The sequence below is a fragment of the Rhipicephalus microplus genome, chromosome X (genome assembly GCF_043290135.1).
Source record: "Rhipicephalus microplus isolate Deutch F79 chromosome X, USDA_Rmic, whole genome shotgun sequence".
Taxonomy (NCBI): domain Eukaryota; kingdom Metazoa; phylum Arthropoda; class Arachnida; order Ixodida; family Ixodidae; genus Rhipicephalus; species Rhipicephalus microplus.
Genome location: NC_134710.1, coordinates 14,811,037 through 14,834,821, shown reverse-complemented (window position 1 = coordinate 14,834,821; position 23,785 = coordinate 14,811,037). Strand labels below are relative to the sequence as shown.

The following is a 23,785-nucleotide window of genomic DNA, read 5'->3' as shown; positions in this document are numbered from 1 at the left end:
ATAGTGCGACACTTAGGAGCGCAATCATCCAATCTTGGTTTGGTAGCGACCCGCACGATGAACGTCGACTGTTTATTGTTTGCGTGCAACCACTTACTGCTTCTTGTTCAGTGAAAGCACCTTGTGAAGTTGAAACATCCAGATCTGTTTCGTAGGTGTCCGCTATTTTTGCTTTCTTGATGTTTGACGTAGATGCGAAGCTCGTGAAGCTGGATATTTGCGAGGCTTCTATGCAATTGAAATCAAGTAGGAAGGATAGTCCTCGAAAAGAGTAGGCGCGGAGTCGGGAATATAGGGTTTTCTGATTCGAAACATCGGCACATATAGAGTCTTCATCGCTCAAGAGTCTGGTGCATACGACTGTCGATGCAGACTTGTCATTGATGATGAGGTTGTCTCTCGTAATATTCTTGGCGCACAGCTCAGTATTGCTTGGGAATTGGTGAGAAGAAACACCGGGTGTTTTCCCCAAGCGGGACTTGCTGTACGGAACCACGGTTATAGAGCGGCCGTGACGGAACGCAGCAATACAATAGATCCGGCCGTAATGTGCGTACTGAAGGTTGTGCGACTGCCTTCTCGACTCTAGAAAACGCTGTAGACTGAACACCGACAAATCACTGAATGAAATGCAGCCATGGTGGGTAAATACCATAATAAATCAGGCCGATAAAAGTAAATTAAGAACAACCTAGCTGGTTGAAGCACGTACTTAGCCACAATTATTCATACAATTTTTTTAGAAAAAAAAGCTCAATTACTTGCCGTAAAGTTGTAATGTCACTTTCTATTTCTAAACATGTTTTAAACTCAAAAGATAGCGCAGAACTAATTTGCACTAGAGTTTTAGTTCCGGGGCAAGCGGCTTGCAAGCGTAAGCAGCAGCCTACTTCGTTCGCATATTGTTCATGCACGCGTGGCTTGCAATACAAGCAATGTAAAAGGGCTTGGGGTCTCCGGAATCAATATTTCCAGATGGTGTTAACACTTTGACAATGCACGCAACCACTTTCTGTGCGTGCCATCCGAAGGAGTCATTCAGGAGCAAGGGTTCTGTCTCTCTCTTTTTTTTTTACTTTTTACATTACGCGCAGTTTTTAGCCATTACATATACAACACACGTACGTGTTTGAAAGAGTTGTGATGCTGCAGACCGCAGCTTTTAGCCCTGAAAACCACTCCAAATGTATTTGGCAAAATGGAGAAAAATAGAAAATAGCTAGAAAAGGGAAGGCGCACTTGACGAAACCAAGGGCCAAAGGTGTTTAGTGCTCTCTGATTGCAGAACAGGTGCAGCATTGTTCTTCTATCTCTCTGATCGTCGCCAGTGCTTTATGTCTCGTGAATCACGCCTCTAATTAGCCGATTCTTCCACATATTTACTGAGTTTCAGCTTGTATTATCCACGAGCACACATACCTACATTAAGAGAAGAGCCATCAAAAGAGATGACTTTTTTTTCAAGTTGACGATCCTCCCTCTATTAAGTATTTATTTAATAATCCCCTCTCCTCTTTGTCAAGAACCCTCATTTCACGGTTTCACATTGGCAAACTTCCTTGTGCTGTGTGCGTGGTGCAGAAGATGCAAACTCATGAGCTGCAGGGTCGCTGCGCCCATACCGCTGACGGGTGGCGAAACATGCTCAGAAATTCTACCATTGTATTAAAGACGGGTGAGAAGGCCGTAAGGAAAGAAGCGCACAAGGAGGTTATAACCTCTTTGAAAGCGCGCGCAGATGCAGTCTAGCCCGGCCGTGGTGTGGGTTGCTCTTTGCGTCGTCTGCCATAGCCACGTCGTGGTTCTGTGTGCACGTATGTCATGCACGTTCTCAAAGTGTGGTTTGTCCGGTCATGTCAGCACAAGAGTACCTGTTTCTAGGTATGTCTGAAACAACATACAAACGCATTTGGTCTTGTTCGGCTGCTAATGCGTTGTAATAAGATCGGTGAGTGCAACTGTCCAGAGTGCTGTTTATTGTCGTCGTACCCTTCATTCACCAAAATAACTTCAGAGTGGGTGTCGCTTTCTCTTTCAAGCACATCACAAAATGCTCTTGGCATCCTCCCAAACATGAGAACTATTAAATTCTGTGTGAGTGCAGAGTGTTACAGCGAGTCAGATCTGTAAAAAAAAAAAAAGGCTCTAGGCCATGCACTTGCGCACTGTTGGGAAGTGTACAACTACGGCACTGTAGTTTAACAATCATACGAGGAGCCTAGTTGTGTTTATCTGGCCGGGGTACCACTACATAGAAATATTACTATCACATCAACTGTGAGACTTCGGTACTTGCACTGTACTTAAAACAGAATTATACCGTGCGCAACCGTCTGCTTAGATTTAAGAACCCTTGAAAGAGCCCAGACGTTAAAAATTAATTCAGACGGCATGCCTTATATAATATGTCGTATAGATTCACTGAAAATTTCATCTTTTTTACACTCAGCATTTGTGTGGCATTGTTAGAGGCCGACGGAAGGCAGTGGTAATTTTTTGTCTGAAAAAAAAAACATGCTTGTTCCATTAACCAGGCCTTTGTTGTAGCGCCGCCATGCATGTCATCCATCAATTAAAGCTTTTTGCTGAACGCTTACAAGGTTTTTATACTTGTACTGGTGCAAGAACATGTGCGTATACGTGGTAAATGTGCTGTAGCGTTAAGCGCTGTCAGCCACTAAGCTTTCCTGACTAGGCTTATCAACTGTCCCACATTTCATGGTGAACAGAATTAGAGAAAAAAAATCATATGCATATAAGGTGCGAATGGTGGTACTGAATGAATCACACACATATGGGGGCTTTCTACGATCTTTCTTTCTCTATTTTTTGTAGTATGCAGATGACGGAGATGTAAATAAGTAGTTGAGTCACGCTACAGCAGTGCATAGCAAGGGAAGCACAAGCTAACCACGTACAAACAATATAGCAAAGGCATGATTTGGTGCGATATTGTGAAGAGTCACCCAGGGTGAGCATCCCTATGAAAGGCAGAATTTGCTTTACTCGCGGGTAATGTTAACATTGCATAGGCGTCGTGCACCGATTCAGTATAGAAGAGCATAGACATCAACAGTAAACTGTAGTCAATGCATTTTATCTGACGACAATCGGCCAAAACCGTACGCAACGAAACGCCACTGCGTGTATTTGTATACACTTGCACTGGGGTGGTGCTGCTGCCTATAACCCGATCTTGCCGCGAATAGAGAGTTTGGGCCCCCTTGTTGTAGTTCGGGAACCTTTCCTTCATATCACCATCATGCGCTGTGTGGGGATGCTCGAAATCACCCAAATTTCTTGCTTGCTTTGCGTTTCGGACCACCTCTAGTGGCAAGCATTTCATAGGCGTGTGCAGGGTTCCTCATTATGGAGTGTGGAAGGGGGTGAAGGTTCATATACGTCAGTGAACAAGAAACACGTATCCGAAACGTCAGATCATTTCATCTGACTGAGTCTGTGAAAATGTTTCATGTCATCCAATGCTTCAGCAGAAAACTTTTCGTCAAACTCTTGACTAAGTCAAAGTACTATATGGGGCAGACTTAGTGCCCCTTCCCTCCCCTCTCAGGTGACTATAGGGAGGGGGGGGGGGAATGCCCCTACTCCTGCTGTGTGGGTAATTTGCTGTTGAAACAAAGAAACCTCCACTTAAAAAAATTTGCATCAAGTTTCTTGCAGCAGGTACGACTTCGTTACATTGAAGTTTGTTTAAATGTCAGATAATTCCACAAAATTCATAAGAGATCAATTAGTGCATGTGCAGCTCATTAATAGCTTTTATGAGCACCCTGCAATCAAACTATCCTGCAATAACTATGGTGTTTGGAATGCAACATTTCGGTGTGAATGCACAGAGTAGTTTGAAAATAATATTGAACGTTGGGTCAGGTAGTATGTGAATAATAAAAAAAAACAGCTAATAAAGCTTCCCTGCAGTGTACTTTTATATGGTGCCGCTGCATAAAGTAAAATGCAACAGATTCACTCTTACCAGTGACAGTTGTTTCTTATGTTGAACAGTGAAAGGTTTCATAAGGTGTAATTTCATGTTAAATGCAAGTGTCTCTCAACACAAGTTGATGAATTTGTCACGAAATGTTTGTTTTGTTAATCCAGCTTTGTCCCAGAAACATCTTCTTTGTCCATAATGTTTATGCAGTAAAGCTTGTTAATTCAAACTCGAAGGGGACTCTAATGTGTCCATGTTTTTTTTTTTGTGTGTGCGTGTGCTATGCTACTATTAAGTCTCACCTGACTTATGGTGAATTCAGCTGTACTACATGTTTGTGGCAGGTGATTCCATAAATTAGGCTCATGGAGCCCTAACAGTGAACAGAAACTAATTGATCAGTCAGCAGGGCCACACCCAGGAACTTTTTTCGGGGGATGTTTATGTGTAGAACGATTGAATATGACAACATGGTGGCCAATGCGTAGGCGTGTAAATACTTCAGAATCATCTGAAAAGTGAAAGCACGAAAAACCTCAGGTGTCAAAACCCCCTCCTTTTTAGTTAGGTCGTGGTCAGTAATACGCCAGAATGACGCACCTATACATGTTCTCGTGTAACCTGCGAGCCTTATAATGTTGAAATACTACATGACACTATTTATGATGCAGAACATGTTTATTATTTACATGGCAGAGGTAATGCAAGCAAAATTAAAAACCAATCAGTGATTTGCACCTGCTCGTGTTTCTTCTGTAGCGACTTCATTGAGTATGGTTTTCAGCGTGGGTAAGAGGTCCGGCCCGGTGTCCAAATTCCTACCCGCTAAGATATCATCCTGCTGTTTTGCCGTTTTACATCTTTCGTAAATCAGGCTTGATTTGGTTTTGTGACACATTGTGATCACTCAGAGCCCACTTCTGCAAAGAGCAATCAAAACCAGGGGCTCACAATTCGACTTACCGTGATACCAACACATTCAACCTATTGGGAGTTTCCCTCCATTAAAAAATTGGGGGACCCTTAAGATTCGCCTTTACGAGTTGAATGGTATAGTGATATTCTGTTCCTAGTGCGTACTTCAAACACTTAATGTATAAGATCCTTTCGAACTTGCTATGCACCCACTACGTCACCTTAAGGGTGCAGTAGCATGTGTGCCTTTTGTAGTGGGTTAACAGCTTTAAACTATGAAGTCCTATAATAATCATGTGTTCTGATGCCCGATGACAATGCACGCTTGTACCATGCATTATTAAAGGCAATATTTCACATTGTATTGTGAAGCATGTACTATACTGAACGCATGTGTTTGTAAGTTACTTTCACTGCATTTCCAAGCAGAGAAAGTTATTTTCACTGTGTGTTCATAAGCAGAGGCGTGCCTGTGTAGAACACCTGCTTGCCACGCAAATGACCCGGGTTCGATTCCCACTGAGACCTAGATTTTTTCAGTCCCGCAAAGATGATTTTTCGCTCACAATCAACGACGCCGATGCCAGAATTTGAGCTCTCCAACACTATCGCATTAATATATGGCCCTGCACTGGAACCAGGGCATCAGTTTGAATTAAATGTAAGTTCGAATTAACTGTTTAAATTACCAACCTTTTACTGTAGCTGCCTTTTAGGTTGAAAGGTAAATAGAGTTACTAAAGAAAATTCGCAAACAGGGCAGCTCTTAATCTGCAAATAGAATAGCTCTTATTCAGATTTGATTAATGAACTCAAGTGAGTAACTGGCCACGAATTTTTTCCTTACAAAGTGTAAAAAAAGACAATACAAACAAAAGAAATCAGTTGTATAATTTCATGTTTTACTTCCTCAAAAAAAAAAAAAAAAAAAAACTCTGACTGCCAATGAGTCAGTAAGGGAACAAGCTCTGCAAACAAAGAAACAGTCACTGTACAAAACCAGGAGCTCAATTTCAGTATATCACCCATGATGTAAATGCTTTATCTACATCTTGGACCTCCAATCCACATGCTATGCTAAGAACTAAAGGGTCAGTATTAAAATTTGTACTATTGTCTAAAACTTTTGACATTTCGAGCACATGACAGTTAAGCTAATACATGAATTCACACCAATTTAATTACTGTGCACAGCCATTGCATACTGTAAAGACACAGTCCCAAAACAAGATGATGTCATAGAAAGCCATGCTTCCTTCTGGCATCAATTATTTTCCATGTATAATCCACGTATAAAACTTGGTTTCACTGTGTTGCTTGCACCAGGTTTAAATGAATTGTGTACAGCTGCAGAAGAGATTACAAAATTTAGATTCTACTGCAATTTTTATCATATTACAGAATGTGGACTTCATACTAGGTGGCTGATAAGAATACACATTTAAGATATCAAGCACGCAAATGGTGACAGCTTTTACAACTGAGTGGTCACTGTGGGATAAATTGGTTGCAAGGCAATGATTCACAGAAGTGGTGAAAAATGATTAAACACATAATGTCCCTGAAGCCAATGTTTCAACGAGTAGACCTGTCTTCTTCAAGGCATCAACTACCCAACAGCTGCTGCCTAGATGAAGAAAGGTCCACTAGTGTAAAAACACTTTGACTTGAGCAAGGTGCTACGCACTCGGACATCTGCAGCGCAATTTGGACAGAGAGGTGACACAGAAAACCAGTATGTGGTTCCCCGAGTCTCCTGTCTGCATCTAAATTATGCTGCAGTCCACTAGTCTAATGCTTGCTCCAGAGACCTCCGTGCTGTGGTCTCTCATCGCTTCAAGCCTCCACTTACACTTCTATATTACTATAATTCACAGAGTTTTTCTATGATATAACAATATAAAGATCCGGTGGAAAGCTCATGACAAAGTTCTGCTACTGCCAAATTATGACTCCCCCAAAATGCCTAAATCTTGCAAAAGAATATTTCAGTGAGCTTGGAAAAATTATTAAAATACAGGATAAAAACATGAACAGAAGCTCATTGAGGTTTTCTTTTTGTTTCCCAATGATGCAGTGGTCAAAGTTGGGCAAGATGAGTGACACATGGGGCTGCTTTGTGCTTAAGATATGTGTCTCATTTTAAGTTTTTAAGGAATCATAGACTAAGCGATCATTTTCTCGCTTAGAAATACAAATATCTAAAGATCAATAGCAGTATAGGTACATAAAAATTTTCTAGCGTGAAAAACACACACAAAAATGACAACAGATCTGTCATCCTCCTTCATCTAAGTGTTTTTGGGCTAAAAAGTTTTTATGAATACACACCAACTAGCCAGTCAATGCATTAGGACCTTGACGCGTGTTGTGTAGAAGTGAAGCACAAAAGTACAGGACAGGCCAATCAAGTCAACCACTGGTAAAGCTCTGGTCCTGAATGGCTAATATATAGAGATACAATTAGGAACTATACTAATTTCTTAGTCTCCCTTCCTCCAAGGCAACAGTACAAACATTGTTATTGACCCTTGTACAAGATTTTATATACATGTTTATGTGCAAGAAAGGGAATAAACTGATTAGTGTACACAATGTGCATGTAATGTTTGTAGACACTGTGAGTTAGCTGTGTGTATACATAATATGTATGTATGTATATAATATATATATCATATATATAATCTTTGAGTGTGGTATTTATATACAAAGAAATGAATACTACATTGTGTGCCATACAGCTATAAGACCACATATGAAATTCTATGCTAAATAAAAGCAGCCATGAGTGTTTAAAACTTGTCAAAATTGCTGACTGGTGAAACAGTGCCATTAATGTGCATATGCACCATTATGTGCACCATACAAGTGATGACATTTTACACTACAACGTTCATGACAAGTGAAGCTGTCTCAACACTTGATGCTGTTCATGTCCTGAACAGACTGACTGAGACTCCATATTTAACAACCATCACATGCAAGCAACTTTTGAGCATCTGCTCTGTAGTGGCTGCCCTCAAGAACCTAAAAAATTTTCAACTGAATTTCAGACAAGCAGGAAAGTCTGAGCTAGTTGGTGATAGTTTTCGATGCACTGTAAGCTGATCATTTACCAATATTCCAATATTTACCATTTACCAATATTCAGTTGAATGTTAGCAGCATTTTGAGAATAGATTCAATATCATAAATTTCAGAGTGGTGCAAAGCTCAGTGATAATATGGAACAGATATCTCGCACTTAACAAAATAAAACTATGTTATCAGTACGCATTTAGAAACTTTAGTACAATCAGTAGCACCTTGAACGTTTCATAAATAAAAGTGTTTATGAATGAGAAGCTTGAGAGCCATGAAAAACATGTAAAATTCACCGTCCAACATCAAACTTGCGTTAGCCTAGTGTGTTGGAAAAGATTGGCAACATTCACATAATGTGAATAACACTATGAGGCATGGCCACACCATGGCATAATAGTGCATGATTACTAGAAAACATAACTATGCTGATCGAGAAATAGCTTTGCAAGTAACATTAGGTAGTTCATATTGATAGAAATAATGGTCTCCTGATGATAATACTACATATGCCACCAGTTTAATGTGCGGCTTAAAACAAAACGCTTGTAGAGGCATACAGTGACAGAGAGGTATATAACGTATGTCACAGCTTGTGAGAGCAATGATATGAAATCAAGTAATGCTTCGGACGGCATTTTCACAAAAAGAAGCAACTGCACAATCCTGAGGAGTGGTTGCACATGGTACCACTAGCAATTCATCAAAAGCACTAACAACCACATGGTAAAGCAATATTGTGGTTGCCTTCAGGCTATGCACAAGAGAGTTTCTAAACACTAAAGAAAAATTACAATTTAGGCAGAAGGGTACGTTACACTTTTGAATAGTTAGTAATTAGCACTCAATTATAGCAGAGATTTACTACACAAGAAAATAAGTGAAAAGCTAATTTCCACCCTAGCTAGCCACAATGCATAAATGCTGATCTATTAAAAGATGATTAAAATGAAAATTGATAGCTTTATTAAAACTAAGCACTGGGGAACAAGTGAGGACCACTTTTGCAGATAAATTATATATCCAGGGAGAGACAAAGTGAGAATAAAACTAATAGTTTCAGCTAACAAAGTAATTAGGATTAAGTAACAAAACGTTTTAGTGACCGCAGTAAGCAGGGACATTTGTATGTCAAAGTTGGAGGCAGATTTAATTCTCCACAGTTCGACTAGGTGAAACTCTTGTAGCATGCCTATGCTCCAAGACATCCGGGTAGAAAGTTTCATAGCAGTTTGTATGATTACACATACAAAGCAGTGAGGATGATACAATGTTCCTCCCTGATGTGACAAATAAGCATTCATTGATATCGTCGATGAAAGGGCAACTCTTACCATCTTTTCCTATGCCTTAGACCCAGTTTTAGATTGAGTGCTGCATACAACTTCTACAGCAGATTCGGGAGGAGCCTTTTGCCATTCCTCACTGTCTTGCATGCATAATCATCTAAACCACAATTAAACTTTACAACCGGATATCCCTGAGTATGGACATGCCACAAAAATTCCACCAAATAAACCTGTGTCGATACACATCTGCATCCAACATTTCAATACAAATATGCCACTTGCTGCAGTCACTAGAAAGTTCATTATTCAATCTTAATTCACTTGTTGACTGTCAGCAATAATCTCCTCATGTGGTCTTCATATAGCACCCAGAACTGAATTTTAGGAAAGCATAAAGCGTACTTCCAATCATCTGGTATTTCTAACTAATGCATAACAAATAATAAGGTTGGCATTAATTTTCAGCTGGAATAATGCATTCCTTTTCATTAAATAGCTTTGATATAGGGACATATGCATAATCAATCACTCTGTGAAATCTGATTTAATGAGTTCTCTTAAGGCACTTAAAACAACACAAAATGAATTTTGGACAAATACAGCATTATTTAAAGACCATGTTTCAGTTTCCTTGAAAATATTAATAAATGTTTTATAAGTAGCTGAAAAAATTAAACCCCAGAATTCTGAATTTTGCACTAAAACTGCAGCAATATACATCAGTGCAATGCCATTGGGTTCACTCAAAACTTTTGTTTTTTGAATATTCTGACTAAAAATAAAGGTATTTAAGGCATTCTCCATGTTTATATGCTTACTATGCAAGTTAGCTTCGCTATTTGGTATCTTTCAGATTTTACCATCTAAAATTTACGGAATAGAAACGGTGCTCCCATTTCTTTGTCTCTGGCTATGAAGCACTCACCTTGATGCCATGTGAATTGTATGTACAAAACAAACCTATGCTACAGATAGCTGAATTTTTTGTGCTTTCGATTTCATTCTTTGGCAGTGAGCTGTTCGAGCAGGAAGTAAAAAACTGTGACAATGCAGCTACTGTAACTTTCTCAACTAATATTCAAGGCCACCACGTACAGAGACAATGCACCTTAGGTTCCATAGATTCACACATAATGCTCATGATTAGCACTGCCGAGTCAATGAATTCATTGTAACAACATTGGTAGAGCAACACCTGGTTTCACAAAGTTGGGACGACAACACATTCTTGCAGTACACAAAAAGCTCAACCCGTCAAAGCACAAGCTGTGCCAAATATGGTCGTAACTTGAGATTCTATACACTTTTTGTGATAAGACAGCTTAAAGCTTTCCACAAAAAGAGCAGCTAACTAGTGCTACATCAGCCGTGTGAGCAATTTTGGCTTTCCAAACACGAACCTTAGAGATATAAATAACACATAGAGCTAATCACAACACCAAATCTGACAAACAAAGGGAACAAAGCACACCAATGAGGAGCATGACAACAACAATGAAAAATTGTACAAGCTGCCAAGAACTGTGAAAAGTAGTTGTGCCAGTTGACATTTTGCACTGACTGCCACTTTGGTCCCCAGAGCAGTGAGTGGTATTTACTAGTATACGTAATTGTGCCGTTATTTTTATGAGTAATACAACATGAGAACGGAGCCTGTTTAAGTTTCTAAAAAATGTCAACAGATAGATTCTCACTTCTTGTTCGTCCATCTTGAACATGCTCCTGTGTACGAAATGTTATTAAAGTTAAGATAGCCACTATACTAAACATGGTTTGGGAAAATACAACAGCAATGAGGCCTCAGAGAATTTACAATGCAATACTGGAGTGAGTATCTTAAGGCCTGCAATACTTAGAGCACATGCCTCAGGTGAGTCCAGGCACTCAAAGAGAAGTGAACTAGAGCCTATATATTTAACTTCTTTTACTGACAACAGTGCACAATCGACATTCATTTCACAGAAGGTGCTCTGAAGTACAGGTTTAAAAATGTCATTAGTTGACCACAAAAAGACCATGTGTGCAATCCTTTTTAAATGATAAATGAAATGTCCTGAACTGAGGCTCATTAATTCTAGCATGCTGCTTTGGAAAAGTTGCTGTCACAAAGTTTTTCACTTTGTTTTCTTAGAGGATATGATCCACTTAGAACTACTTGGAGGAGCAAAGTGGCAGACTTACACAATGGCAGAGCGTCTAGACATGCACTGAGGCAAAGAAACATAGATTACCATTCTACAGGATCTACTCAAAATGATGCGAGAACGACTGTCTGACAATGATCATAAGGACAGTTGTTCAATTCAAACTTTTCAGGCAGAAGCACATGGAGCCCATATGAATCAGTGCTGCGCACACTGATAGGAACAAAAATGGCGGTTGTGTAGCTGCTCGCATGGGGCACCAGCTTGGCATACACAATAATGAGTGGAGACTGGTGGCAGCAGCCCAATACAGTGCAGGTGTGTCTGTCGAGCCCTCAGCACTTACGCGAGCAGCCACATTTGCGCACCACTTCCACATGCTTGGTGTACGTTCTGCCCAATGGGCACACCATCTTGACGCTACGCCGCTTGGTCTTGTGAGCGCGACAACAGTGGTCACCACATGAGCCAATGCACTCGGCCATCTTGACCTTTTTTTGTGACCGGCAGCCATCTTCTTCAATGTGATCCCGATACTGCTCCTTTTGGCATGTTGGTGCTGCAATAGGTAGTAGCAGTACCGAAGTCACAGTTCCGCAACAAGGGTGAAGCAAACAAATGCGACAAATTGACATGTCATATGCAGAAAGGCTAGCAGCTAGAAACTTGCAGAGTGCGGCTAAAATAGAAAGAAGGACGCAGCATGAAAAGAAGACACACCAGGACCATAGCCAAGGGAGATGCACTAGTCCCTCTCTGCTCCCTCCTTTCGAAATCTGGATTGGTGTTTTAGCAAGAATAAATGATGAGAATAGGTGTTTTTGAAGGCCTTGAACAAGTGAATCCCCTCCGAAAGATTCCTGGCTACGGGCCTATGAGATGTCAAATGCAGAAAGGCTAGCAGCTAGAAACTTGCAGAGCGCTGCTAAAATAGAAAGAAGGTGCAAAGCACAAAAACAACACACAGCAGGGCTCCCTTCTCTCCTAAAAATCTAGATGGGCGTTTCACCAAGAACAGATAAGGAGAATAGGTGTTTTTGAAGGCCTTGAACAAGTGGATATCCTCCAAAAGATTCCTGGCTACAGGCTATCACACAAGTATACAGAGGATAAGCACAAACTTAAGATATAACAGCTGTTAGTTTGTCCTAGTCCTGCATATACAGTGAAACCTCGTTAAACCGTACCCGCGTAAACAGTAGTTTCGTTTTAAAAGTAGTGAAGTCAAATCCCCGGCTCGGCGGCCATTAAACATAATGCATTTCGTATCCGCATAAGCTGTACCAGCTTATCGCGTATGTATCGGTTAATAAGTAGTTTTTCCAATTTTTGTTGCGCACTCGCCGCGGCATGTCGTCCCCAACTGGGCGTCCCGACAGAACAGCAAGCACCAGAGATCGAAACACGCCTCGCTTGTTGATGATGATGGCGGCTGTGTTGGTGAGCGCCATCTCTTGGATTTTTTTGCAACAAGAAGCACTCGGCGGGCTAGGCTTCTGGTGTTGTCCATGCGATAGCGCTTTGCACAAACACACGAACACGGTGTGCGCTTGCTTTGCTTTCTTTGTTCCTTTGGCGCCGTGCATAGGTGTTCTCTGGTTGATCCGTGCCGTACAGCTCTCACGTCGTTTTTCACGTGTTGTGTATGTGTGCTTGTGCTGCTTCGTACTTGCGTCATGCCGAAGCTGGGACAATAGCATCGAGTGCTGAAAATGGAGGAGAAATTGGACATAATTCGTGCTATTGAAAGTGGCACAAAAAAATTGGCGCTGGCATGCGAAAAGGACCTGCCGTTAACTGCGGTGTGTGGAATTTGGAATTTCAGGGAGAAGTTGCTCGGACAACCCAACAGCTGTGAAGTTGGCGTTTCTGCCACCAAACACAACAGCGATTGCCCAGCCCTTCGACCAAGGCATCATTCGAGCTGTAAAACAGCTCTACAAGAAGAATCTGCTGCACAGATTTCTTCTCGCCATTGAATGTGGCAAATTATTCTCCACTGACCTGATTGGCGCAATTCACCTGCTCGAATACTCGTGGCGGCAGGTTGAAGCAACGATAGTTCAAATTGCTTCAAGCGTGCTGGCTTCAGTGTATGTGCGGGCGACGCAGATGACGCCAGTGACAACATCGACCAGACTTCGGACATCGTAGACGAAGCTTGCAAAACTCTGCTAGCTAAAGTGCTGGAGCGGCAGGGCGTTACAGAAGACATTTCCTTCCCCGACTTCGGAGACGCAGACAGCAATGTGCAGACATCTCCGGACATGTCCGACGAAGCCATTGTTGCCTCGGTTGTCGAAGTGTCGCCAAATGATAGTGATGAGGACGACATGGAAAGCGACAACACGAGTGATCCAGGTCTGACAGTGGCCGAAGCTGCGCATTGCGTCAGCGTCATGCGGGTATTTGCCGAGAAGAGGGGGCTGGCGGAAAAGCTGGTTCACAGCATAAGTGAGTTTGAGGCCACTGTCGTTGCTGCTAGGCCGCCGCATCGTCAAATGAAGATTACAGACTTGTCACCCGAAGTTAATAAATTACTGCACGTTTTTTGTTCTTTCATCACATTTTCTGAAGGTTTCTTTTTTTGACAGGTAAGTGAGCGACCTGACGCTATTTCGGTTAAGCAGTACTATCGTTTAGTACGTACTTTTTCCGAGCTCCGGCCAACTACAGTTTAACGAGGTTTCACTGTATTAGTGTTTTTTCCGTACGTCCTTCTTTGTGTTTGCAAACCGCACCACAAGCATCTACTAGGCACAACCAACTAGCCTATACTTCAACACTTCTAACTAGTAGTAGACTCCTTTTGCAAGCACAGCCACTACAGTGTGAGAAGTGACCTTTATGCGGGTCATAGCGTCAACGCTAGATTTGCGGTCAAAGGAAAACACGTACCAACCTCTTTCTTAAAGAGATAAGCCCGTGAGCCCAGGCAACCGCACCCTGCCGGGCAAGGAGTGCGTCCCAACGCCAGCGAAATATGAGCAGGATGAGAACTTTTAAGGTGCACCATTTTCGTCATCTCATGTGTAATAATAAACAAGCCTCTTCTTTGTGGAAGCGCCTCAGAGTTCTGCATACTTCTAGCAGTAAATGGCGTATATAAATAGCTTGCTGTTAAGGTGCTGGAGAACGTATGCTATGTGGTAGAGTTGTTCAACTGCAGAGCGAAGGATCGCAATTTCAAATCCCTGGTTGTGTGCTTCGGACAAACTTTCTTCTGAACTGCTTTTCTTTGTATATTTTATATATATGTACATACTTATACATGTAGAGAACAGCACAATGAAACCAACACAAAAACCTGCCAAAGAAATCCATATAATTGCTATCGCAATAATAATATTTTCTCCTTCAGTAGTATGTGGGCCTAAAAACAATCAAAAGTTCTGTAATGAACAACATATTGTAGACAAATGCTCATAGAGTTTATAAAAATCATGCAAAAAGTGGAAATAAAGTGTTATAATAGGACAACACTAAGGAAAATCAATTTTTATATGCCTTCCCTTTGCTCCATTTTGCTAGATTTTCCAAAATTGTACATTATAAGGTGAAAGCCTTGAATAGTTCATACTCGCAGTGTCCTACCGTCTGTACTTTCGAACAATGGCAGCTGTAGCCTCTCCCCTTCAGGCTCTCTCAGCAATCCTGTGATGGCACAGTGACGCATAGCAACTGTTGTGCCGCCGCAGCTGTAGCATCTCCCCCTAACACTTTCTCGGCAATAATGTGATCTGCCGCCGGGCGTGCGAGTGTGACCCTGACCTCAGAGCGTGCACGTGCGTGTGTGCCCGTGAGTCATGCAAGCCAATCGGCAAGACCACCCGCGTCGTTGCTGGGTTCATACTAGCAGCACGAGCCCCTCTTTTATAGTAGAAGCATGGAGACAGAACAATCTGGGCCTCACAACGGCCAGCGCCAGAACAGACCAGCATGACAAAATTGATAGAAAGGGGGTAGATGCAGCAATACGGACATTTGGAAGAAGAGTGCAATTTCTCTGGGAGTGTCATTCAAGCACAAAAAAGAAACAAAAAAAGGCATAGTACTATAGTCGACAGAATGGCCACAGGCTTTCATTATAAACGCTTTCACCGAAGACACTTTGAAACTTAGAAAGTGTCCTTCAATTTTAACCAACTATTCTTCAACCTAGCATGTTGCGTGATTTTCTTGTAGCAGTTTTGCATCCATTCAAGTGCCATGCGCACCCTTGGACATGATGGCTAGTAGATTAGTCTTTTGGTTATACTACTATTAGTAGCAATGCAAATTCAGCATAGCAATTTCTTCACAACAGTAATGCACTAGGCAATGTGCTGCACCAGAATAAAGTGGTTTTCTGAGAACTCTTGATTAGCAAATGCAGAATTTTCAGTACTGTGTGCCAAATTGCTCCACATTTGCAAAAATTGACTGTACATGCACTATCCGTGTCCATTCTCAAAGGTGACAGTTAAGGCGAATGTGCAATGCACAATGGTTTTTCCTGAAGTCTTTCAGAATCAATGTTTGGTAACTTCAGTGACTGCTGCATTCTGAAAAGCACTTTGAAAAGGAGGATGGCATGAAGATGCTACTCACCAATGGCCAAATGAGCAATCTATACACAGGCTATTTGCATCAACAGAAGGTATTGCATATGTCAGTTTATTGAAATACAAGACAAAAGGAATTAATTTTTCTACTCAGATACTTTCCAGCATCTTTGATCTAAAAGCAGAGAAGTATTGGTTGCTATGTTAATTGAGAGCATATGCCAGTGGGCCACTTTGTTGTTGGTGGCTCGGAGCACTTACTGGCCATAATGAAATTAAAGAAAACACTAGAGAACACAAAGCCATGTCATTATCACTACAGGTTGCTTCAATGCACTTATGCAGTTGTGCGTGTACACGTATCTTTAAAAAATTATCTTTGTCATTTGGCCAGAGCTGACACTGTATGTAAAAGCAGCTGCTGTGTGATAAATAGCTGGCTTTATGGCACTGATGAAAGTTTCAGCCCAAAATCCTTGCTGGGTGTGTTCAGATAAGGAAAGAGAAAGAGGGGTTCCAATTAATTTTTGTTTTAGGCTAAATTTTTATGTGAAATGGGAAAATGTCTCATAAGACAGGAATCGACTATCAATTTCTGAAAATTGTCATGAACTTCTAGGGGAAATCTCGTGTTTACCTACACATAGAAAAAGCTAGTTTTGCAACTTTCAGGCATAACTATTTTGCAGGCCTATCACTAACGAGTTCACACATTGTAGCCACCAAATTATTTTTTTGTATATTTACACTACTTGTACAGAAATTTAGGGTTACGACACTTATAGTACATTTATGAAAAAATTGCAAATTTTGATTTATGAGCAACTGCCTCTCTCTGATTTTAAATTCAAGGGTCTCCTTTTTTAAACTTTGGCTCAGGCACTGAGCTAAGGGAATGATCGAAGCTCGCAATGAAAAAATTGGCAGACTCTATTTACCTATTTTTTTCATGCAACATATTTAGCCTTATTGGTTTAACTATCGGATCCGCTATCAAGGTGATGTTCCCAAGTATCATCAGACGACATGACCTCACAGAGGAACTCTGCTACGTGCATCACATGCACCAGCCTAACACAGCAATGAGGCTCTTACCCTGATCACAGAACGGTCCGCTCCAACCACTTCGGCAGCTGCATTCATAGTTGTATCGGTCGACTGGTATGCATTTCCCACGTTTGCAGAGGTGGTTCTTGCACGGCTTGGGGTCATCGTACTCCGTGCAACCAGGGGAAACGCGCTGCTGCTTGCGTGCATTCATGAGGTCCATTGGCTTGTCATTTACGTACAATTCCTTCATGCAGCCTGCCACAAAAACGACAGTGGAACATAATTATTTATCTTATTCGTTTGTTTATTTATACATATGCAGTCTCAATAAAGTTATAGAATTAGGGAGATGAACAAGCATATGAACCTTTCATAAGCAGGTTTGCTTGAATTCTTTCAGCAGTAGTGAATAAGTTACTCCTGGTAATGAAATTCAGGCTTCAATCGTAGATGCAGAAAGCTATATTTAAATCAACATGGAGTATAGTAGACTCATTAAAAGGCATCTGGAGGGACCGGGAAAATATGTTCCATTTAACAGGAGTTCCCTTTACTGAGAGATGAATGGGCAAGAAGTATGCAGGGACGCAACCAATCATATTAGAGGCAGTTACTCCATTTAAGCAGCAGTTTCATTCAAAAGATGTCCATTCAATGAGAGTCTACTGTACTCTAAAAATCTGCAAGGGCATTTCAGTTCTGAAGCATAGAAACCTCCACTTAATAAAACTTAAAATAAAATGAGGTTCGCACCACAAGAATGGTTTCGTTATAAGGTTTGAGTGTATGAAAGAATAATGGATAATATAAAACATTAATGCTACTGTTACGTTTGGCCGAACTGGGCCTCGGGTCAACTCAAGAAATATGCTGCCAAATGACGAATATGTTTAGTATGGAATACTTGCCAAAAAGAAGAGATAAAAATTATGGACCATCTCCCCAAAGGAAGCCTTGATTGGGTGTGACCCGTCTGAAATGGGCACTGACGCGGGTGCTCGAAAAATGGTTTGAAGTGAAAATCTGTGTAGCCTTTACTCGAGTAAACGTTTCTTTAAAACGAAAAAACATGGGAGACAGGTTTGGTTTCGTATAAGCTTCATGGCAGATAAACGAGCCGAAAGAATGTTTCCACTCAACATGTGGTCGAGCATTGTGGGTGGGGGAGAGGGTGAAACAAGAGAAAAGGAATAGCACTGAAATAGGACTTTTCGTGAAAATGTAAGCATACTTCTTTCTGCAAATGCTTCTCGAACTATCTTTTTTGCATAGATGTGTGCTTGCAGAGTCTATGCGAAATGCAAATCTATGCAAAAAAAATAGTTCAAGCAGCATTTGCAGAAATAAGTACGCTAACGTTTTCATGAAATGTCATGTTTCAGTACTATACCTGATTCCCTTGTAATGCTACTGTGTCTATATTGGCCAGACGGGCCAATGCCTGAATGACAGGCTGCGTGAACACCGCTATCTCCTCCCCACAGGCCTTGGAGTAATCTTGCTTCTGCATTCTAAAAGCTGCGGCTGCTTCCCAGATTTCAAATCAACGATCGTAATTGGCAAAGGTAGAAACAAGATTGTACGTGAGATCTGTGAGGCCTTCGAAATCAGGAAGCGGGGCAAATTGTCATGTGTGAGCGAACCCTCAGTTTTCCTCACAGAGAAAGAATTCGTGTTTTTAGATAGCTGGTAAACCACTGGTTAAATTTTATCATTGCTTAACACGTTTCATGATATTGACGGTTAGGTGCCAAGGTTGGCATGGCTCAGATGGTCCTTTTTTACGCATGCACTATTGTTTCATATGTGGGAGTGTGTGCAATTATTCAATAAACATTCAGTTGTAAGTCCAGTGCTTGTCCTGCATAGTTGTTCTTCTCTGCTGTCTTCATGTGGTTTTTTTGCTGGTTCCTTTTTCTTATTAGTAATTTGAACCAACTCACACAAAAAGCTACATTACTAAACTACTTTACATTGCTGTTGGCAGGCAGTGACACAAACACATGAAATAACTGCCTATGGAGACATCGTTCTAATTTTTCTATAAGTGAACGAAAGTTTGCATTTATTCTTAAATCCTTAACGAATACTATCTTGAGTGCTAAGATACATCTAGACAACCAAATGTGTGATTGTTTCTAAATTTGTGCAAGAATAGACCAGCAATAGGAGTCAAAATTTTTTCTATGATTTTCAGATAAAAATGCATGTCATTGCATGGCATTGTGAAGTCCTATAGGGAAGGTTGCATGTGGCATATGAGATTGCACCGTATGAAATCTCTGGCCACAGGCTGCATAATGATTAAAGACAACACGACTGGTGGCAGCACTGCCCTTTCCGTTTTCCTTGGCCCCTCACTCCCGTTAGGAGTCTTACACAAACTAGATGTTCATAAATACAGAGACTTAATTAATAAACAGTTTTTTTCTGTGTGTACTCACTGACAGGGCTAGGAAATTTCCCTGACATACAAACTGTGCTAGTTGCATGGTCAACGGCACTAGCTGCACACAGCTCAATGGTCTACCTCCTGCGATAGCTTTGAAGGCTCTGTGGTGTACTGAAAAACCATTGAAATGAGCACATACCAAGAAAGCTGGAGGCATTGCGCAGATGCCACTGGCGCAGAGCAATGGCTGCCACATCTGCAGGCAGTCCACCCACATAGAGTGGAGTATGCAGCTCCAGGTACTCGTGGGGGCCCTCGTTGACAACGGAGCGGGTGGGACCACCATCCACCATCATTGTGACATTCTTCTTCTCGACAACAAGTGTGAGCGAGTGGTAATCGCCGTCAGGCAGAGTCTCAAAGCTGAACATTGTCGATACTGGGTAGTTGCCAGCATCATAGCTGACTCGTACACGCCCCTTGAACAGCTCAACAGCCAGGTGCTGGCCTTCACCAGTGTAGGCAATGACTCCAGACTCGTGCCGTGTGGCCAACTTGAGAGTGATGTTTGCACGTGGCCGAGTCTGGAGAGGTTCAAACTCAAGGAAAGAGTCCTCACGGAAGCTCACACTCGACAACAGCTCACAGCGGTGACCTGTGAAGCCCGGGCTGCATTTGCACACATAGTCGGCACCGGCACCTCCTGGTTGGAAGCAGACGCCGTGCTTGCAATCATGTTGCTGGCAGGGGCTGGTGCGTGGGTACAGCATAGCAACCATAGGTGCCAGCTCGCAGTGTGTACCCCCAAAACCGCGTGGACACACGCAGTGGTAGCTGTTGATACCGTCCACACAAGTGGCACCATTTAGGCATGGCTGCTCCGCACAGTCATCCACATTGGAGGTGCAGTTAACACCCTCGAAGCCCAGTGCACAAGCACACCTGGAAATGTGCACATGCCAACAATTGGTCCTCTCGGGAAAAAACACTGCATATGCATCACAAACTTTTGCGGTGTGTGGTACCATGTTTTAAAAATAAGTCCTATGTATTAGGTGGCTAGGTCCCCCTCAAGCTGCAACCAGCACATTTTTTGTCAGGCATTCGTGGCAACTTGTCATTGTTGTGGCCATGTGCACAAAACTGACATTGCAGTTACTGCTAATTCCATGACAATGGACAAGCCTCTTTAATGTGTACCAAGAAGAGAGCTTTTGGATGCTCAGTCGCCTATCACTTCAGAAGGTAAATGCTCCTTCTATTAACAAAGACTAAATTACCCAATAATGGTACCCTGATTTTGTTTTTATTAAAACTTATTTTATGAATCAGCCTACAACAAAGCACAGCATTAAGCATACTTACGTGTAATACGTGATGTGGTCAACACATGTGGCACCATTCTTGCATGGGTTGAATTCCTTACTGCAGAAACTAATCTTTTTTTCACAATAGTTCCCTGTAAGTTGAAAAACAAATAAAACAACAACAACGTACATGAGGCTGGATTCAAGTCTTCCGACTGACAGAAAGAAAGTAGTAGTCCCAGTTTTTAAACGACATAATACAGCATTGCAACCTCCTCAGATAAAAAAAAGAGAAAAAAAATAAAGGGCACGGTGGGGAAGAAAATGCATCTCTAGGCTATGATATCACAGACTGCCATTTTCTATTTGCTGATAAATGTGGGAACACCTAACACTACAAATTATTCTGTGAATTCATCACTATATATATTCATGTGACAAAACTCTCTATGATGACAGAGACAAAGGGGATAAAAAAAATGATCCACACCAGTATATCCAGGCGCACAGGAGCACGAGTAGCTTCCAATTGCATCAATACAAGTGGCATTGTTTTCACACTTGTTCTTGTAACAGTCATCTATGTTGGTCTCGCACCGGTCCCCTTGGAAGCCCATTGGGCAATGGCAGCTGTATGAGGGGCAAAATGGTTTATGTTGGCTGAATCAAGACTATAATGCAAACACCACTTGCCGGCAAGATGGGGGATATGCCTACCTGAAACGCCCTGCTTCGAGTACTTTGCAGGTGCCATGATTCTCACAGGGGTTTCCATAGCAAGCGTCAACAAGGTATTCACAATTCCGACCATGGTAACCAGGTGGGCACATGCACTCGTAGTCCCGCAGCGGCACGGCGCGGCATGTGGCGCCGTTCTGGCACGGGAATGTGTAGCAAGCGTCGCATTTTGCCAGCACATCCGGTTCCGGTTTGGCTGCAGCATTGGTCAAAATGGTACGCTCAGAGGTTGGGCAAGAAAGGAAAATGCAACAAGCTACAACAAACTGGAATGTGCAATGCAAGTAAACATGAGGTTAGGTAGTTAATGTGGTTCAACATGCTACAACACTGTTTACTAACTGGTTGTCAGTGTAAAGACGGAAGGGTTGTTTAGAACATTATATGCATGAGAATTTCTGACGTGCACAGATGTCTTCATTACAGTATAAGTTCACAAATGTGTGTTCATTTGACATCTATTAGACTGAAGCTACCATAATATAAAGGATGCAATGAAAATTTTAGGGCATCACGTTCACAGAACAGCATGTAAATGATGACAACAAACACACTGAGATTGCAATCTTGTCCTGCAAGGAATACAACATTTTCTTCTTGCTCAGATGTGACCCTATGGCACCACCTGCACATTTTGTTATAAGGACTGGCAGAAGTTACTTCTTTTTTCATATCTGTGACCTATAAAGTTAGCTATGATGTGATCAATATCTTTGAACTGGGGATGGGTTAGAGGTTGAGGCATTTGCTGTTGAACCACTGCCAGTCATTTTTAAACACAATATTATTTACATCTAGCACTCAAGAAAGCCTAGGAAAATATAAAGAAGATGATATCTATAGTAACTGTGATGTAAACATAAAGAATGTAAGGTGGATGAAAAAATAACTTGCCGGTGCAGAAGACCGAACCTGCGAGCTTTGCCAGTGGCAAGTTGTAAATGTGAAGAAAGTAAAGTGGATGAAAAGAGAAATGGCCACCAACAAAGGTTGCAGGCTCGGTCCCTGGCAGCGGCAAGTTATCTTTTTATCCACCTTACATTCTTCACATTTACATCACAGTTACTAAATATACCACCCCCTATATTTTTTACGCTTTCCAGACTGCTAAACCTAATTAATATATTGTGTTTAACAAAAAAATGAGCCATTATAATTCTCTTTATAGCCAGTCATTTTGTCATTATCCTGTGAGGCTGTCTTGTTTAGCATACTACTATAGAGTGGTAATGAAGAGTAATCAAGCAATAGTAGAGGAAAAAAATTAGGGCAGCTTCAGAATAGTGGGGCCAAGCTTTATACAGTAATGTGAAGCTGGGTGGCTTTTTTATCTTTATTTTTATCTTTTTTTCATATCTTTGTTTTTATTCTATCAGCTTTTCCTGCCTTTTTATGAGTGTTTACAGCCGAATCCCGCTATACCTAATTCCACTACAACAAAATTTCCGCTACATTCATGAATGATTTTCAATTCCCCGTCAGCCGCCCATAAAAAACAAGGTGAAAAAGGTCTCGTCACAAAAAATACTTTATTTCCACTTTAACGAAGTTTTCGCGAATTACTACCCCATAAGAAAAAGGAACTTGTGTCGAATTGCTGCGAAATTCCAATACCAACTTGACCATTTCTCAATGAATCCTGACATCCAGTGCACACGGCCGCATCGCAACAACCGTGTTTTCATCGGATATACGCTTTCTGCCACCACACACACATCCCACTCAATTTATCGCAACTGAGATGCTCGGTTACAGCGCGCCCATTCGCCATGATGCTGCCGGTGAATTTGATGCACTTGTGGGCCGCGGCGGAATCGCAATCTTCAAGAACCCCCGCCAAACATTTTTGATGTCGCACTCATAACAAAACTACTGCTCGTAGTCACTAGTCCTGGGAATGTGAATGACAACCACGTGTCGTGAAGGCGCACATGCGAGCAGTGCGCACCTAGTCCCAGCATAACTGCATTCTGCCACAACCGCTGCGAACACAATTGCCGCCGTGTCAAATGCGATCATGGGCGACTACGAAAGTACGCATGCAGCCTAGCCCCCCCTGAAGTGCTCCGTACTTTAAAGGGAGCTTACCTAAGGTCGTGATTACTAGATACCTAGACTATACAGTGGTAATACGTCTAATTATAGGAGTGATACGGCTGATTAAAGCCCTGAAAAAAATCTGTGTGTACTCACCAGCGCACACGAAGTGGTTCGAGGACGCTGTGAGCACCAGCTTGTCTTTCATGTTTTCAGGTTCAGAGCAGCGTGCGATTCCTGGTTCAATATAGTCCTTCTTGATCCAGTCCGAGAGCCAGCGAAGGTTGCAGTCACAGTAGAGAGGGTTTGCGCCAAGGGCTCTGCGACATACAAAAC

The 23,785-nt window shown here is 41.8% G+C and overlaps 1 protein-coding gene across 1 annotated transcript in view; it reads right to left on the bottom strand.

Annotated features, from left to right (window-relative positions):
• Positions 1-11,577: 11,577 nt before the first annotated feature.
• Positions 11,578-23,785, bottom strand: part of sli (slit guidance ligand) — a 332,159-nt gene continuing 319,951 nt past the window's right edge. The window contains exons 28-34 of the mRNA XM_037426601.2: positions 23,606-23,769; positions 21,392-21,608; positions 21,165-21,304; positions 20,733-20,826; positions 19,567-20,309; positions 17,021-17,230; positions 11,578-11,940 (exon numbers count right to left, since the gene is read on the bottom strand). Coding sequence (XP_037282498.2) covers positions 11,717-11,940; positions 17,021-17,230; positions 19,567-20,309; positions 20,733-20,826; positions 21,165-21,304; positions 21,392-21,608; positions 23,606-23,769 — 1,792 coding nt within the window. The 3' untranslated portion in view covers positions 11,578-11,716. The remainder of the gene's footprint in view (positions 11,941-17,020; positions 17,231-19,566; positions 20,310-20,732; positions 20,827-21,164; positions 21,305-21,391; positions 21,609-23,605; positions 23,770-23,785) is intronic.